The sequence below is a fragment of the Cheilinus undulatus genome, linkage group 16 (assembly GCF_018320785.1).
Source record: "Cheilinus undulatus linkage group 16, ASM1832078v1, whole genome shotgun sequence".
Lineage (NCBI taxonomy): Eukaryota > Metazoa > Chordata > Actinopteri > Labriformes > Labridae > Cheilinus > Cheilinus undulatus.
Window position 1 is genome coordinate 13,040,540 of NC_054880.1, and position 18,110 is coordinate 13,058,649.

Sequence of the window (18,110 nt, forward strand, 5' to 3'; positions counted from 1 at the left end):
CAAGAAATGGAGGGAGTATGGCACATGTGTAAATCTGCCTCAATCAGGACGTCCTCACAAACTGAGTGACTGTGCAAGAAGGAGACTAAAGAGAGGCCACCATGAGGCTGATGACTACTCTGAAGGAGTTACAAGCTTTAGCAGCTGAGATGGGAGACTCTTACAACAACTGTTACCTGGTTCTTCCCAGTCAAAGCTTTATGGGAGAGTGGCAAAGAGAAAGTTACTGTTGAAGAAAATCATTTTAAATCTGGACTAGAGTTCACTAAAAGGCCTGTGGGAGACTTCATGGTCAAGTGGAAGAAAGTTTTTGGTCTGCTGAGACCAAAATGGTGCTTTTTAGCCATCAGACATGATGCTATGTTTGGTGGACAAGCAATGCACATCACTATAAATACAACCATCCCCACTGTGAAGCACGGTGGTGGCAGCATCATGCTGTGGGGATGCTTCTCTGCAGCCAGCTCTGGAAGGCTGGTAAAGGTGGAGGGTTAAATCAATACAGCAAGTATAGGAATATCATTGAGGACAATCTTATTCTGTCTGCAAGAGAACTACAGCTACACAAGCTACACAGAAAGGGTTTTAAGACAACAGGAATAAAAGACTTCTAATCCCAGTGAGGTTTTCCTGGTAAAATAAAGGTTAAATTAATATATATATATATCTTTTTTGTAAGAGATAACCTGTCCCCTCATCACTGCTGTCTGTAAACACAAAACACAGTCTACCAAAGAAAGCACAGATCACTCAGTCAAAGAGATGAAGACTTATTTATTGACAAATACACAAAAAGGTCACAAAGCAGACTTCTATGCTGTAGACTAACAATATCTCCTCAGTAAACATTTCAGTATGGCTTCAGGCCCTTCAGTTACAAGGATTAAGACTCATATAAATACATATAAAAACTGGGAACAAGAGTGTAAGCCTGTTCAGTTTTGCTATAATAAACGAAGGAGTAGATAAACCACAGTATGTAGGTAAGCATGAGAACAAGTTTGATGATAAACATGAAATAACAAAGAACATGCTAAGAGAATAAATATGAAAATACGAATGAAACACTAAAGATCTGGTATATTTGTATTGCTCTGTTCTTTGGATTAGAGACCGTCTCAGTTGCATTGGAGATTGTTTTTACATTCTTCGAGAGGCTAATGCTAATGGCATCACCGCCAGGGAAAAGTCAAGCTTTGTCAAAACTGAGATGATTTTACTGATACACATCAAACTAACATTCCTGTTACTGTAGCAAGCAGTTTACTCCACAGTTCAGATTATTTTCAAGTCTGTATTGCTAGTTGTTTTATCACCAGAGTGACAAAAAATGACTCAATCTATGAGCCTTTTCTGATCTGAAAAAAGGTTTGACTAACTGATCTGTAAAGTTGTTTTCACTTTGTGTAATAAAGCTGGTATCTTATTCACACAGCTACATGTAATCCCACAGGTTTAGTGGTTAAGTGCTTTATGTCGGTGGTGAATACAGAAAATGTATTCAGTTTATCTCCCTTTGTTGGCCCAGACTTACTGTGCCAACCAGTTTTAATCTAATCTGAGATGATGCCACATTTTAAAGAAGTAACATTCTTCTTTTACACTCGAAAAGTTTAAGTAACAACAAATACATCACAATCATAATCAATTTATATGTACAAGGATGGCTTTGCTGTAATGTTGGTTGATCTAGGTAGATGGATACACCTGTAAGGCCAATCCTGCTTGTGTTTTCTACCTGTTTAAATGGGATTTTCCTTGCCTCTGTTAAGTGCTTAGTCATGGTGGAATAAGTCAGTACAATACTGCACTTTATAAAAAGATGGACAACATGAAACCCTGCCAAAAGTGAAGTCAAAACATGCAGGTCATAAGCTGTGCCTCCTCTGTTTTAATACAAGCAGTCGGCATCAAGAAGAACACCCCATAACAAACAACATCCATTCACTACAATGCTGATGAGCTCTAGTGTGCATTCTGTATTATAAATAAGTTTTAAAATACCAGTCTTTAATATTTTAGCTAATGTTAGGACTGTCAGCATACTGCATTAATCAGGATGCGATTAAGCTTCATAATTTGGACATTCTTTAAAATCTCTTAACAATAATAACAATAACAATAACAATAGCATGTTATATCATCCCTTTCAGCACACTTTGGTTAAGGCTCATGTAAAACAGGTGCACCACCGCTCTTTAATTTCTCATTTTACTTTGAAAAACTTATAGACAGCTCAGTGGACAAGTCAAATTATTATATAATTATCATTTTTAATTTGTCTGTTTGTATATAAAGCACTTTGTGCTGCATTCTTTAATGCTAAGTGCTATACAAATGAAGTTTGAGTGACTGATGACTATTTCCTTTCTCCATGCCAAAGTTCATGTAATAGTTCAATATTTTCTGCCTGCAGGAGAAAGTTTGTACTCCCCGAAAACACTTTAGCTAAAGCTAACAAAGCTATTAGTTGGACTCAAATCACAAACTTCTGTTAGTATACTTACATTACACTTAAATGCATTACAAAGAGCACTTAATCCATGCAGGTTAGTGTTGTCTCAAATCACGCAGTGCTGTTTAGCATTAACAGGAAGTGACCACGGTTGAGCTGCCTCTGATTTCTTCTTCTACTCTTTTTTTTGAAGCGCAGATGACTTATAGGCAGTGGGTAATTATACTCAAAATGTGACTTTTTCCACTCACTGTTAAATTCATGTATTGTATTTTATGCTAAGATTATGCGCTTCCATACAACATGGCTGTTTAGCCTTAAATGCCTTTTTTCTTGATTGAAATGTAATGCTGTTGCTAATAACACATTAGCGAGCTAGCAGATGCTAACTTGCTAGCGTACTAATAGAAAAATATCTGCTACATCAACAATGTGGTGATGAATCGAGTCATGACTGATGCCAAAGTTTGGGCTCCTACTCAAGAATTGTTCAGCTTTCTAAAAACGCAAGTGTCAACTTCAAACTGACACAAAAGTCCATTCTGCTGGGGACTGAGGGAGCTTTCTTGTTTAATCGGTGAATTAAAAGTGTGTTTGGTAGGCAGAAGAAGCTGCATCAAATGATCTCACATGCAGACTCTGGCATCAACCAAATAGTGTCATCAGCGTAATATGTCAGCGCCCATTGTGGCGTATTTTATCTTCATATTTGTAGAACATAACAAGGGATAGCTGCATTGTCCATCTTTATATAAAGCCAGTGTGTATTATCATTAGTTAATGCTCCTACTTTGAGCTAACTGCAGACAGATCAGATATTACTGTTTAAGAGGTTAAGCCAGTTTTCAGTTGTTATTTTCTGTAACATCATCCCATTAAACTGCATTGGTCTACTTAAAAAAAAGTCATTTATATTTCAAAGCTGAACACATGAAGCCAAGTGCAGGCCACTTTTTCTGTTTCCAGTTCAAAAGGCACTTTTCCTTTAATCATTTCCTTGTAAAGCCAGATATGCAAACTGAAGCACTATAGATACTGTATATACAAATGACTTAACTCAAAGGCACTGAATCATTTACAAACTGCAGCAAAAAGAGACATAAAAACAAGGTTTGGTCCTCTAGAAGCAAACTTGCTGTGGGGTTTGGGGTGGCAGGTTTTGTTGCTACATATTTAATTTACACACATTTAAAAAAAAAAAAGTCAGTCATTATTGTATTCCTTGGATTATTTCTGTGTAAAGGCATTATATAAGAAAAACAAGGCACGTGTTGGACCCTGGTCATCTGGACAATACATTTACATTTGTTCTCCTCCCGTTTCCTTTTTGCTGCTTCCTGCATGCTGTAGTCCAAGCATGAAAAGCATGAAGTCCATTTCTGTCTGGCGTTTCCCTTTCTTCTCGTTTCCTGTGACAGTCAGGAAGCTACGCATGGCTGTGGACGGAGATGCTGGACAGGTCGTTCCTGATGATCTCATTGACTGCAAAGTAAAAAAAGAAAGAGAGGCAGAAAGATGAAGACAGTCAAGGGAAAATATTCAGCTGGATTTACTACGAAACAGAAAGGTTACTGGATTTGTGCTTCTTTTCCTTTTCATTGGTTTTTTAGTCAGGGTCTACTTCTGTCAGCCACTTTTGGTCCACTCCCCAGTCTCACTGGCTCGTATCTGATGTCAAAAATATCAGTATAGTTTTTACATACCCATGTACTTGTTTTCTAAATTAAAAACAACTCTATTAAAAAAATTTTTTTGAGAAAGAAAAAAAATCAGTGTATAAATTGTTAATGTATGCGTAGCAAGCTGAAATTTTTTTGTAGTAACCAAAACTTTGGTTCAAATTCCCTTGTAGGAAATCTAATTTGCAGCTAGTGTAAGAAAAATATTCCTTTTTTTAACATTACAGACATCAGGGTTTTTTTTTAACTTAAACTGGCATTGAAAGTGTTAAATTCCTAAAGATAAATGAAAGCTTGATGTTTATGATCAGGTCTGATCTAGATTAAAGATGAATGCAAAATAAATTGGAAAAAATTCTAATGTACAGTAATTTTTATTTTCATTTATGTGTGCTGTCATTTTGGTCACAAACACCCCCAGTGTAAGAATTTCTTTTACACTATCTGAGGGTTAACCAAAATAAAAAAACTAAATTTGAAATTAACCTCACATGAAACAACAGCATTAGAGTTGTAAAATATCTCCAAGCCTTTCATGACTGTGTCTAGTATAGTCTTACGCCTTGTTTCCATCAGGGGGTCCGGTTTAATTCAGTATGGTTTGGTACGCAAAAACCCCAAAACAGTTTACAGACACCCATGTCCTCACTTGGTGGGCGGGGCTGTAAAAGCTATGCATGTGAAGCCACAGCCAGCGCGAGTCTGGTGGTCCAGCTGCTGAGATGTAGAAAGAATGAGTGACAGAAATCAGTAGGGAATACGCATTAAACAGCTTTATTTCAGCTGGAAGTGCTTTTCAATAAAAATAACTAGATATTAATTATGTTAACCGCTGTCAGTACGAATCTTCAGCTGATGGAATACCTGATCTTGTTTCAAAATAGGCTGCAGCCTGAAGTTTTATAAACATGTTCAACAGCCACAGAGCGATGTTTTCAAAAATTACCTAAAGTAAGAAGCAGATGAATAACTAGTTACAGTACAGAGAATCAACTGATCTAAGGCTTCGTATTCACAAAACTTGAGCATTAATTTAGTCTCACATCCATCAAGGATAGACCAGGTTGATGTGAGCCTTCAGGCTCTGCTTTGTGTTCTTAAAATCAGGTTGAGATAAACGTCAGGAAACTTGATTTGTGGACAGATATCAACATCCACAGACTAGGAAACAGTTTGGATCTCTGTCGAGTCCAAATATCCCAAATACAGACATTATTCTGCTTTTTTCCCCATTTTCGCTGCTCCTCACAGAGACATCCGTGTGTTGCAGCCCGGAGCCGAGCAGCTGTCGCACGCTGAGGAGACGTCAGTGCAACCCCTTACTGTTGTGTTTGTAACTCCACCTTTTTGGGATGGATAGGTAAGATTGGTATGCTTACAGAAGACTGCTGAAAAGTGGGACAGTATGGGTCGGTTTTTTTCTGGGACCCTTTATAACTTTTGCTTTATGAAAACGCAAAAAAATACATGCTATTCCGCACCGAACTGAGCCAAACCGCTTGGTGGAAACGATTTATTAGTCTGTTAGATGTGTTCTGGTTTCCTCGATCTTTCAGGGGAAAGTCGTTTTAAGGGAGTTTTAGGCCTTGCCCACATGGAGACGAAAACGATATATTTCCATTTAGTTTTGAAAACGTTTCTAAATAAACACAGGTTTTTTTCAGGAAATGTCCACGTAAGCACAGAACCTCTTAAAACGCTGTAGTATATATGCCAAGCCTGTAAGTGGCGCTGTAACGCTGCCACAGAAATGCACTAACAGGGAAGAAGATTAAGGAGGACGCGTATAAAGCAAGCGGTAACCTCCGGTCCTGAAAATGAAGCCAATATGAAAGTGCAAAACATTGCAATAATTGCGGCTTAAGTGGGCTATGATATGTACGACTTGATTGTTCATAAAAAATGCAGTTGGCTGTCCACACGAAGATAAAACAGTAGGTGTACAGATTTGTTCAGTGTGGGACCAAGTTTATAAAAATTGCTTTTACAGCCTCCATAAACGCTGTTTCCTTGTGGAGGAAACACTGATACAACAACTTTTGCGTATACTCCTGAATTCATCCCTGTGTAGATAGGACCTTATCTAATCAAGCAGCTACATGTGTGTCTATGAGCAGTATGGATCCAGGCAGGTGAGTTTACTGATGATATTACAGCAAAATACTCTGCCTCATGCTACAGGATATGACACAAAATGGAGTGCTTCATCACAGTAGGAGTGACACCTCTCACATCATACAGATATCAACCGCCGTAAAAACACTTTACTGATCTCTATAGGAGCTGTTATTTCCTCTGAGTCATTCTAATAGAATCAGGCTTGGCTATATCTTAGCTCCCCAGACCTTTTCTTTTTTTATCAGGAGAGATGATGCAACCTCCTGCTGTCTCTGCAGGATCCAGGTGCACTTGTTTATCTGTTTTTATCAGCTGTGTTCTTTGGCTGCAAAGAGCAGGAGGGAGGATGATGTGAACGCAGCTGAGCTCTCTAAAAGCAGAAAATACCAAGAAATAAACGTATCGAAGGTAAAATCACTCATTTTCCCCTGTTTTTCACTAGTTTTAACTTCAGAATCTTCATGCAAGACTGCATCCACAGTCCCACTCTTGCTTATCAGTTTCAGCCTCAGAATCGGGCCTCTTTTTCTGCCTCACAGGGATGACAAATGTTCAAAATTAAAAGGGAACACCCCTGGAGCTGGCCCCGGGAAAGCAAGCCAGCAGGCCGGGGGAAGGAATTCCCTCTGACTGACTGGACGATTGAAAAACAGCCTGGAAACCCGAGATTCCCCTCCACACAATGGAATTACTTTTTTTCTTTGAGACGTTTATTTTCATCGCAGGCAGCAGAGCGGGCCTTCCCTCTGTGACCCGGCTCTGGCAGCCTTGCTTCCTACCAGAAATACCACTCACTTCCTCTCACCAAAAAGACGACTCAAGTATACGTGCCTGGCAATGAATCTACAAAAACAACAACAAAAAAAAAGCCCCGTGAGGGTTTTCCAAGTTTGCAGGAGGCTGCTTTAGTAAAACCAAACACATAAATGTGTCATAATCACCTTGAGGAGAAACTTTTCTAACTGAGTAACAAACTGACTGAAGCTGTTCATGGTTACAGAGCACAGAGATTTGTTAGACATGGAGTTTATGTGTTTGGATCACAGATCCTAATAATAAAAGAACAGGCAGATCTCTGATAATGACAGAACAGCAGTCATCTCACAGGAGCGTGTCACACAAACACATGAACACGCTGAACCCTCTATGTGAGATTCACAGCGGTTTGTGTTTGTGAAGGACTTGGCAGCGACAAAACAGCTGACATTTATATACAGGCCATCTAAGTCAGTGTGTGCTGAGGTAGCACAGCACCAAAAAAGGATAAGCTCTCATCCATGTTCAGACTTTTACTGTTCAACACAAAAGATGAGCTACATTTCCTGAGCAATGGCCAGCGTTTACACGTGGTATTTCTGGTGACTACTCACCTAATGGCTTATCTCCTTCCGTATTCTTGGCAAAGAGACGTAAAAAGTCCAATCTGACTCAAGGATGCACTGATTTGATTTCAAAGGTCAAAGGTCAAACTTTATCTCTTGCTTGTAAGATTTCTATGAATCACACTAACACTGCTCTTCCTCTTGACTCACCACTGTACTTTCAATGTGGTTGTAGCAACTGGTAGCTTCAGTTGATCTTTATCCTGCCATATTTTGTATTTGTAAAATGTCTATATTGATTTTAAAAATGACTTCTAGTTGAAGTCTTACATTTACTCAAATATAGCTGAACCCAGCAGTTTGCATCCACTGTATAAAAAGATACATAACCTTTTTTTTCTCACTGTCTGACATTAAATGAGACTAAACTTTTACTGTTTTAGGTCAGATAGGATTACCAAAATTATTTCTATTTGCTTTTGAATAATGAGAGAGAGAATTCCTGATTACTTTCTTCAGAGCCAGAAGTTTACATACCTTCCCTCAGTATTTGGTAGCATTGCCTTTAAACTGTATGACTTGGGTTAAATGTTTTGTGTTCCCTTCCAGAAGCTTCTCTCAAGAGTTTGCTGGAATTTTGGTCCATTCCTCCTGACAGAACTGGTGTAATTGTTTGATACATGCCTATTCAGCTTGGCCCTCAAATTTTCTATAGGATGGAGATCAGGGCTTTGTGATGGTCACTCCAAACATTGTTCTTAAGCCACTTTGTAACTAATTTGGCAGTATGCTTACGGTCATTTCCCATTTGGAAGACCCATTATTGTTTGAACAGATGAATGTGGCACCTTCAGGAAATTGTACCCAAGGATGAACCAGACTTGTGGAGATCCACAATTCTCTTCCTCATATCTTGGCATTTTCCCATAATACACAAGGAAGCAGTGTGTGAGGTGTGCCTTAAGAATATCCATAGGTGTGCCTCCAATTAACTAAAATGTTGTCAATTAACCAATCAAAAGCTTCCAGAGCCATGACATCATCATCTAGGCTTTCCCAAATTGTTTAAAGGCATAGTAATCTTAGTATATGTAAACTTCTGGATTCAATTGTATGCCTGCATTATAAAACCCAGAGGGATAGACAGTAGAGCAAACAGCCTGAGAGAACAAACTTCCTAAATTGATCATTTGATTTAATCAATCCATCTACTGGACTGGCCAGGCTGTGAGCTAACTTAAATATGTAGTTTGAGAAATGATTCCTTTATCTCTTCACTTAAAAGAAATAGTTTTATCTCCGTGGACAATAAAGAATGACTTCAGTAAGTTTCAATAGTTTATTCTGTCTAAAAACCGTGAAGCTGCCAGTGAAACGCCCTTCCGCCCTGCTGAGGCCACAACATCTACTGTTTACGTGTCCGTTGTCATGGCCCACTTTTCACTGTGCTGTCACTTTTGAAGGGAGGGATCTAATTGAAACAGAAGTCAATCTATTGATCTCTAAGTGTGTTTACAACAAAGTCCTGAAAATAGAGCCAGCACCAGAGTGACATCTGTGTCGTCATGTGCTCTGCGCTCACATCGATCAGGAGAGACGAGTGACAGAGACGCTTTCAACAGAGGTGGACTATAAACTGGGTTCATTCAGAAAACTGAACTGATTCTAGAGAAATCTGAGAAAAATGAATGCTGTGTATCTTCACACTTTTCATACCAATCTGACATCACGTATGCTACATATATTATACAGTATGCTATAGTAGGCTGCACAGAAGTTTTAGTAAGCTCTCAGCTGTTCAAGTGTAGGAGAGTGGAGTTTAATATGAAGTATTCAAGGAACCAGTTTCCTGTCCCATGGAGGTCCAGAGCAGCTGGAGCTGACTGATACAACCCGACTCCCCCGCCAGGAAACCCCCAAAAGACGAGGAACTCCCAAACAATTAGCTGCATAGCACTGTTAGCCTCATTACAGGCTTGAATGTGTCAACATGATCCGGTCTGTAATAACACAATACTACAGAGGAACTGATCAGGTGGAGAGATATTTAACTAAACCAAGACTCAGAGAGAAAAAAAGAAGGAGGAGAGAAAACGCCACAACCCCCCTCTCCCTGTTAACTGCCACGTCAGATAGACAGGATATTCTTGGCTTAAATAATGAGATCCTACTGTGTTATAGCAAATCAGTCCCACAGAGCTGTCCTGAAGTTCACCACAAAACCAGGCAAATCTCTTTAACCCAGGGATTATTTCAAAAAGAAAACAGACAACAACAATTGAAGACCATAACTAAATATAAGTCTAGAAGTGAAGGAGACTCTAGAAAAACATTACAACAATACTGAGAGTACCCAGGGGCATGGAGACCTCAGCACAATGAACCAATCCTTGAATGTATAACAGACCTCTGTAAGCATCAGTACAGTCACGACCAAAAAATGCGCATCGCTACTGTAAACAATCTATTCACTTCTTTGTCAAAGACAGATTTCCTTTTCATGTATAAAGGAAAGCCATGCAAACCACAGCCCTCAGACACCCCCTCTTGCAGACCATTTTGAGACGATGCACATGTCAGGATGGAAGAACACTCTAAAACTTTCAAAATAAAATAGGATTAAACTTCCTGTTAGCATTAGGGTAATAGCTATGCAAGCATTAGCTACATTTGCTAAAACTCATGCCAAAAGCTTAAGGCAACGTAACTACACTGGCTTATATAGTAAAATTAACTACGCAGATAGGTGGCTATGTTAGCTTTAGCGAAAGCTAATGAAGCTTAAGCAATACCATGGTTCGTGTAACTACTTCTGAAATGGGTATCTTCATAGTTTAATCCCTGATTAGACCTCTGACTTTTTTCAGTTTTATTAATTAATAGGGGTGTGACGAGACACTTATCCCATGAGACGAAACGAGACAAGATTTGGGCCCACGAGACACGAGACGAGATTTTACACTTTCTTTTAATTTTGGAAAAAAATACATGGCTGGACAATACAATACATGGATGCTACAATTACAATAACTATTTTTATATATAATAATTATATATAATAAAAGCATTTAGAATATTTTAAAGGTACTTTAAGCACTGTTTACAACAGACTGAAATATAAAGAGCTGCATCAGTAAAATCAAACTATTTTTCATCCTCTTTAAGGACAACCATATTTAACACACTCAAAATAAATCTTTAAGTCAATAACACGTAATTAAAAGAAACAGATTAGTTTATCGTTTTTTTGGTCTTTTTTTCTCATATGAGCTTTAACAGTGTTGGACACGATGCACAGATGAACGTGTGTGTTAATGTGTGTGCGTTGGTGAGTGAGTGAGGGTCTCTGTTTTGCTGTCATACAACAAACAGGGCGTGTTTAACTGAAGCTCTAACTTTGCTTTATGGAGCTAACAGTGGTCTCTATGGCGCTCAAACAGAGTTTGTTTTGCCAAGTTTACTGCTGCAGTATGCAGACCTGTTGCGCTACTCACGTTAAGCTTCTGACTGATCATACGCACAGCCAACAGCTGATGGATGTGTGACTGACAGACAGTGAGACGAGAGGGAGACATGACAAAGCCGCGACTCAAAGTTACAAAGTCACAAATAGCGGCACTACAAGCGAGTCTGCGCGCATACATGAACTAAATAAACGCTGTATTCTCCTCATGGAGACTGCACAGGCTTTCACCAGCAGCATTTCATCAATTTACACCGTTATTTTGATGCATAGGCAGATCATGTGTGGCCCAAGTAGTGCACGCGAGGAGGTGGTTGGAGCGGTCATCTGCTGCTCCAAGTGTCTGCGCAATATTGACCTGCAAGATGGATTTTTCCGCGACGGGAAATCTCATGGCGTTTTGATCTCCCTACCCTGTTCTGTGCCATAGTATCCTGGTTCTGTGTCTTACCCTAGTTTTGATCATATTTGGGATACTGTGTTAACATGCACACAGAGAAACCTGAGAAACCTGCTAATTCATATTTGTGTATATGTGAGAAATACTAGTATCGCGTTTCCTGATCACTGCATCACATCTGTGCAGGAATCTGCAAAACTCCAGCTGTAAAATTAGCATTTTTGCGATGAATGGTCCTTATGAAACACATCCATAAAACAGACAATGTTTCAAGCTGTTTCCCATAACTGTTCAGAGGTTAAAGTTGCTATACCATTAAGCCTATTCCAGGTGCTGTATCAGACATTTCTGTGTGTGTATATAAATAAATATATATATATATATATATACACACACACACACACACACACACCAACACACCCACACACGCACACACACAGTGCTCACTCACACAAATTTATTAGACCACCTGTCATATTTGTCTCAAAGACCATCCAGCATCATGAAGTGCTTTGTGGACTCTTTCATTTTCAGTGAGCTCTCCACATTTGACCATTTTGAACAGGAATGAGGGATTTCAAACTGAATTCACCTTTTTATACCCAAATTTGAGCCAGCTCACTGGGCTTCTCTGAGAAGTCAGAAATTAATCAATCATAACATTCAACCCCTGAAACTCACTTTTCTGTTCAGGAATGCAAGTAAATAACTATAATTTGACATATTAATCAAGAAATAATAATGGGCTTTACTATTTTTTCCGTTTTTTTGTAAATCAGTAAATTTGAAAATTCATGAATAACAATAAAAATTATATTTATATAAAAATTATAAAATTATATATTTATATTTAAATTATATTTAAGCTTTAAAAATATTATTTCGGTTAAAGAGCTTCTACATATTGGTGTATTAACCACTGCAGAAATATAAAAAATGATTTTAGTTTTACCAATTTTTACCAGTGCTGTTAATTTAGGGCAGCTGTGGCATAAACCTTACTTTGGGTGGTATAGATATAGATATAGATATATGTACATGTGTACATATATCTATATATATATATGTACACATATACATATATATAAATACACACACACACACATATATATATATATGTACACACACACACACATATATATATATATGTACACACACACACACACACACAGAGTACATACTATAAGAGGGTGTCAGATGTCAGTCTTTTGAAAGTTTTATCAAAGTCCTCTAGTGTAAGGTCAGCATAGGACAGACACTGTTTTGAGAACTCCTTCCTTTATCTTAAGGCCTTCTCCTGTGCTAACCACAGAGAACTATCTTAGGCCCCCTCTTTTTTTGATTTTTATTTTCCCATTTGGAAAGTTGATCAGTATTCAGAATGGTTGCTTCTGCTATTATGCTGATGATGCTCAGGTTTATGTTCCTGCCTGTTCCCTGTCTGCCATGAAATTTAGCATGTCCAATAACATCCTGAGACTAAATGACACCGGGAAAGACGTTGTTCTGATAACACCTCCCAACTCTTTAGTATTAAAGCCTTCTCTTGTGGCACTACACTTGTTTATACATTCTTGTTTGTATGCATTTTATCTACCTTTGTCTCATGAACATTTTTATGCTCCTGTCCCTGCATGTATTTAAGTTCTCTGCCTGTGAGGAACATTGTAACTGTGGTTTGAAAGGTGCTTTATAAATTAAGTAAATATAATAAAAATAAAAGCGCTGTGATTTATGCTCTTGGGATGTAAATGTCTAGTTATCTCAACAGAAGCTTCAAATTAGCATATGTTACTGTTCAGCTCTTTGCATGTTTTTATAAAATCTACCGGTTAAATCTTCTTCTTGGTCGTTTTTCTGGCCGAAGCCTTGTCTGCTTTGGCTTCCATCTTATTTTCCAAGTGTTTCTAATATTCATGCAAACATTTACTCGAAGCAGGTGGACAGAGTATTAGAAACATATTTCTAGGACACTGAATTGAATCCACAATAACACCATTACAGACAGCAGCAGACAGTCTAATCATAAATGCAGATAATTAAGTGGGGTTATGTTTAATTACATTTTTTATTGGCTGTTGCATTTCATTGCATCATACTGGAGTTTGACTTCTCTGGCCACTCATTGTGATTAGAAATGCATCAATAACTATTTCTGGAAGCAAGTAATACCAAGCAGATGTTGATTTTGAGGAATATGCAATAAACCAATTATAAAGTTCTACCAAAGTCACAGCGTTAAAATCAAATTTATGATCTGATTACTCTTTAACACCATGATTGTGACATCATAGCAAATGTATTATATCCAGATGGTCCTATAATAGATGCTTAATACTAACTGATACAACTTCTTTGTTCATCCTGTGGCTGCAAATAATTTAAGGTGGCAAGTCTTTTGAGATAAATCTGAGACAGATTCTTCAGCCAGATTTTTGATCACAACTTCATTCAGATACTTTTCCAATGACCCTCTAACGTCCCTGCTCGTCGGTTGTGCAGTTCTGACACTGAACAAGGCCACAACACGCCATAAAAAAACCTTTCGTAATGCTGCTTGGCTCTAGTCTAACTTCAAAATGCACGTGTTTTGCTCATGTTACCTCACCGCCGACCAAAGTCTTTCGGCACACTACTGTGCAGCATAACGTATGGCTTTGGTCCTCCAGACTCTCTCTGAGCCAGAGGGGAGCATGCAAACCTCTGCAGTCAGCGAGTTTTATGGCAGCGTGGCCGGCCTCCATCTCCCTCAGCCTCAGCAGTCCTGGGGTTCAGACCGTGCACCCTGCGGCCTCTAACCCAGGCCCCGGCTCCGGCTTGGGGCCAGACAACACTGTTCAGAGTTTCCATGAGCAGACGTGTTTGTAAGCTCTCTGGGGACTGTGTGAAAAATGTGTAACAGCAGGAGATCATGGTGAACACGACAGGGCTGAACAAATAAAGGAGATCAGCTCTGACTAAGGACTAAATTGCAACTAAAAGTGACAGTGTTAGATCAAAAATAGCCTACTGCTCTTTTATAAGCAGGGGCACTTCCAGTGGCTGCAAGGCCACACCGAAATCCTAAACTATAACTGGTTACCCCCCCTCGTTAAAGATGGACAACATGTTACAAGCTCATCCCATTGTACAAAAGTGAAGCCAATTTACCCCAAATATGAGCTAAAGTTACCAGCTGAGCTGCCAGTTGTTACGTTATAGTCCTTTTAATAGCATGTAATTACATACAGTCATGTGCATAAGTTTTAGGCATGTAGGGCGCTAAGGATTCATCTACAGGCCTGATATGCCACAACCCAGGACTGGAGAGTGAGGGGGGGTGGCCAGAGTCAAGCTCGATACTTGTCAGCACGTGTCACTCAAGCTTGCCAAGGTCAAGCTTGATGGCATCTCTCTCATCTGGGCCTTTTCACACCTGGTAATTGCTCAGAGACTTCCAAAGGTTTTCCGACCCTTTGTACATCCACAGCATAACCAGGGGCTCATGGCGAGCCTACTACCTGCCTGAACAGTACCCTAGTAGGTGTGAACTTTGTTATTTTTTCCAACAGATTATTTTCCGATGACCGTGGTAATATTCAAGGACATCCAGAGCAAGCCGGGGTTGTGTCAATCCTCCTGCCTGCCTGATGGTGCCCTCAGACAGATATGTCTTACTTTAGCCTCAATTTTTTTCCCAACATGCCAAAAAGTTCTGCACAGTGCTATATAAGAAAACTCAGATAAAAGAACAGAAGACGCAGATATACAGTGCTTAAAAAAATTATTAGACCACCACCCAAAGTAAGGTTTATGCCACAGCTGCCCTAAATTAACAACATTGGTAAAAATTTGTAAAACCAAAATCATTTTTTATGTTTTTGCAATGGTTAATACACCAATATGTAGAAGCTCTTTAACCAAAATGATGTTTTTAATGCTAAAATATAATTATTATTGTTATTCATGATTTTTCAAATTTACTGATTTACAAAAAAAAAAAAAAGTTTTAGTGGTTGAAAGTTATTCTTGATTGATACCTGACTTCAGAAAAGCCCAGTGAGCCGGCTAAAATTTGGGTATAAAAAGGTGAATTCAGTTTGAAATTCTTCATTCCTGTTCAAAATGGTAAAACATCAAGAGCTCACTGAAGATGAAAGAGTCTGCATTAAAGCACTTCATGATGCTGGATGGTCTCTGAGACAAATATGACATGTGGTCTAATACATTTGTTAAGCACGGTATATGAGCACAAGAGATCATTTTTGGCACATCACATCTGTCAACATTCAGATGGTAGGGTTTATGACCTGTACAGTGGCCAAGACTAATACTAATACTAGACTAGTGCAAACCCCTCTCAGTGTCAGCTGTTTTTCATCTCTGACATCTCAGCACCACTAAGGAGAGATAACAGCATGGGGCTGTTTTCCGGGGTTTGGACTAGGCCCTTATCTCTACTGAAGAGCAATCTTAATGCTTCAGAACATTTTGGACAATGCTATGCTTCCAACTTTGACCATAAATAAATGGACCGATGAGTTTGGTGTGGAAGAGCTTGACTGGCCCACACAGAGCTCTCCCCCATCAAGCACCTTTGGGATGACCTGGAACGGAGATTGCGGGCCAGGCCTTCTTGTCCAACATGAGTGACTGACCTCATAAATGCTCTACAGATTAAATGGACACAAAATCTGACAAAAATGCACCAAAATTTTGTGAAGAAGAGTGGAGGCTGTTCTAGCTGTAAAGGAGGGTCACTGTTGGTGTAATGGTCATGCTACCAAATACTTTAGTCTGCATGGTGTATCATTAGGGGACATTTAATGACACAGCCCTGTTTATAGATGAATTTTTCTGTGATTACTTGACTTGATGAGGGGTATGAAACCATCTGTTTCATTTACTACCTTTATTCAATATTAAATTTCACAGCTCCAATTTAAATACATCAAATGTAGCAGCTATTTTTTTCTTACTTCTGGAAGAAATTTAAAAAATTTCATACTAAATCCAGCACATGAAGACGCACAATGGTATTTTCATTTAATACTGCAATAAAGTCCGTGTCTTCACTCAGTCAGAGTCTGAACAGTCTTGGTTTTAATGGTTTCTAGAGTGTTAATGGCCTTGGCAGACATAAAATTACAGTAACACCACACCTGAGCTTGCCCATTAAAAGAGAAAGTCATATCAAACTCTGCCAAAGCATTTAATGACACGAGAAGCTGTATTAAGTCTGGAATGCTTTTATACATTTCACTTCAGTTTGCCAATGAAAACAAGTGTAATTTTATTTCCAAGCTCTTCAGAATTATGTATTATGGCAATATAATTATACTTTTAAACTTTAACTACACCTGCTTTAAAACTAAATATCCTTCATGAGCAGAGGTGGCACCATTGAGAGCATAATTATCAATCACATCTCTCTCTTAAAGAGCCAAATATCCCCACAGGCAGCGCTAACAACTGTTAATGTATTTACCCAGACTGTTCAGAGGAAGTGGCATGGGAACAGTCTGAGTCGGCCCAACAACAGCGTCTCGCCCGCCGTCGTCAGGAAACCTGACCAGACGATTCAGCAGGGGCTCTGGTGACTGATCAAAGCCCCGCTGCTCCGTCCGCTGATAGCTGCTGGTTAGTGTTTCTTCATCTATTTGCACACAGCCGGGGACTGTTTTTTCTAGCCCAGAGGAAGATCATTTATCCAATTTATTTCAAATCACCGCAGCGCAGCCCCCTGAACCTCAGCGGTGAGCGCAGAGGGCCAGAGCAGTGAGATCATAAAGTTTGTGCTCCTAAAACTCTGCTCTCTCACAGATAAATAAAGGGGCTCACAAAAACCTGCAGTTATTTTATCAGTGAGGTTTAGGCAGGCTCGCGTCTTTCTGGGTTTAAACCTTATATATCAAATAGCAGACCACCACCGGGTTTCTTTCAGCTTACTGGTAAAAAAGCTGACTGCAGTGGAAAGAAGAACCACAAAAGTAAGGTAGAGATGTTAAAATATTCAGTTCTTTTAAAGTAAAGTTAGACTCATAAAACACCGGTTAGTGTTTTGGCACAGTCAACCCTCCCACACCAGTCTCCTCCCCTACAATGTTGTGTTACTGACGCAAATGGTTTCACAATATGAAAGAAAGCAGGCCAAAGAGGTTAACTAGCTGTCTGCTGAACCTATTCCCAATAAAACTAATGTCATATTTGATTTTTTTATTGTCCTAACAAGTTTTTGTCTGCCTTTTTACGCAAAAGGACAGACTGAGAAATAGAGTAACTGCCAGGCTGAGGACCAGTGTTTACATTGTTGACTGAAGATGTGACTAAAAATGTTCCTTTACAACCTCATTGACAAAAATGAGACTAAAACCACAAAGGTGACTTTTGTGTTTCAGTGAAAGATTAAAATTAACACTAAAATCTAAAATAGCTGCCAGAATTAACACTGACGAAGGTTGGTGTCCACAGATGCTATTTTTGCACTTGCAGCTAAATTTCAATACAAATCCAATGTAATCCAGTGTTTTCAGTGGACAGTGTCATCATATCCCACTGTATGCCTCCATATACCAGTGAATCGTAGCGTAAAAATGTATCCAAGCTTATTGTTTCATATTGTATTGTGTCATATCATACTGTATTGTATGGTACTGTGTTATCATATTATATCATTTATAACTGTGTCATCATA

The 18,110-nt window shown here is 39.0% G+C and overlaps 1 protein-coding gene across 1 annotated transcript in view; it reads right to left on the reverse strand.

Moving 5' to 3' along the window:
- Positions 1-757: 757 nt before the first annotated feature.
- Positions 758-18,110, reverse strand: part of nfatc1 (nuclear factor of activated T cells 1) — a 77,135-nt gene continuing 59,782 nt past the window's right edge. Inside the window, exon 10 of the mRNA XM_041809516.1 lies at positions 758-3,937. Within this exon, the coding sequence (XP_041665450.1) occupies positions 3,882-3,937 (56 nt within the window). The 3' untranslated portion in view covers positions 758-3,881. The remainder of the gene's footprint in view (positions 3,938-18,110) is intronic.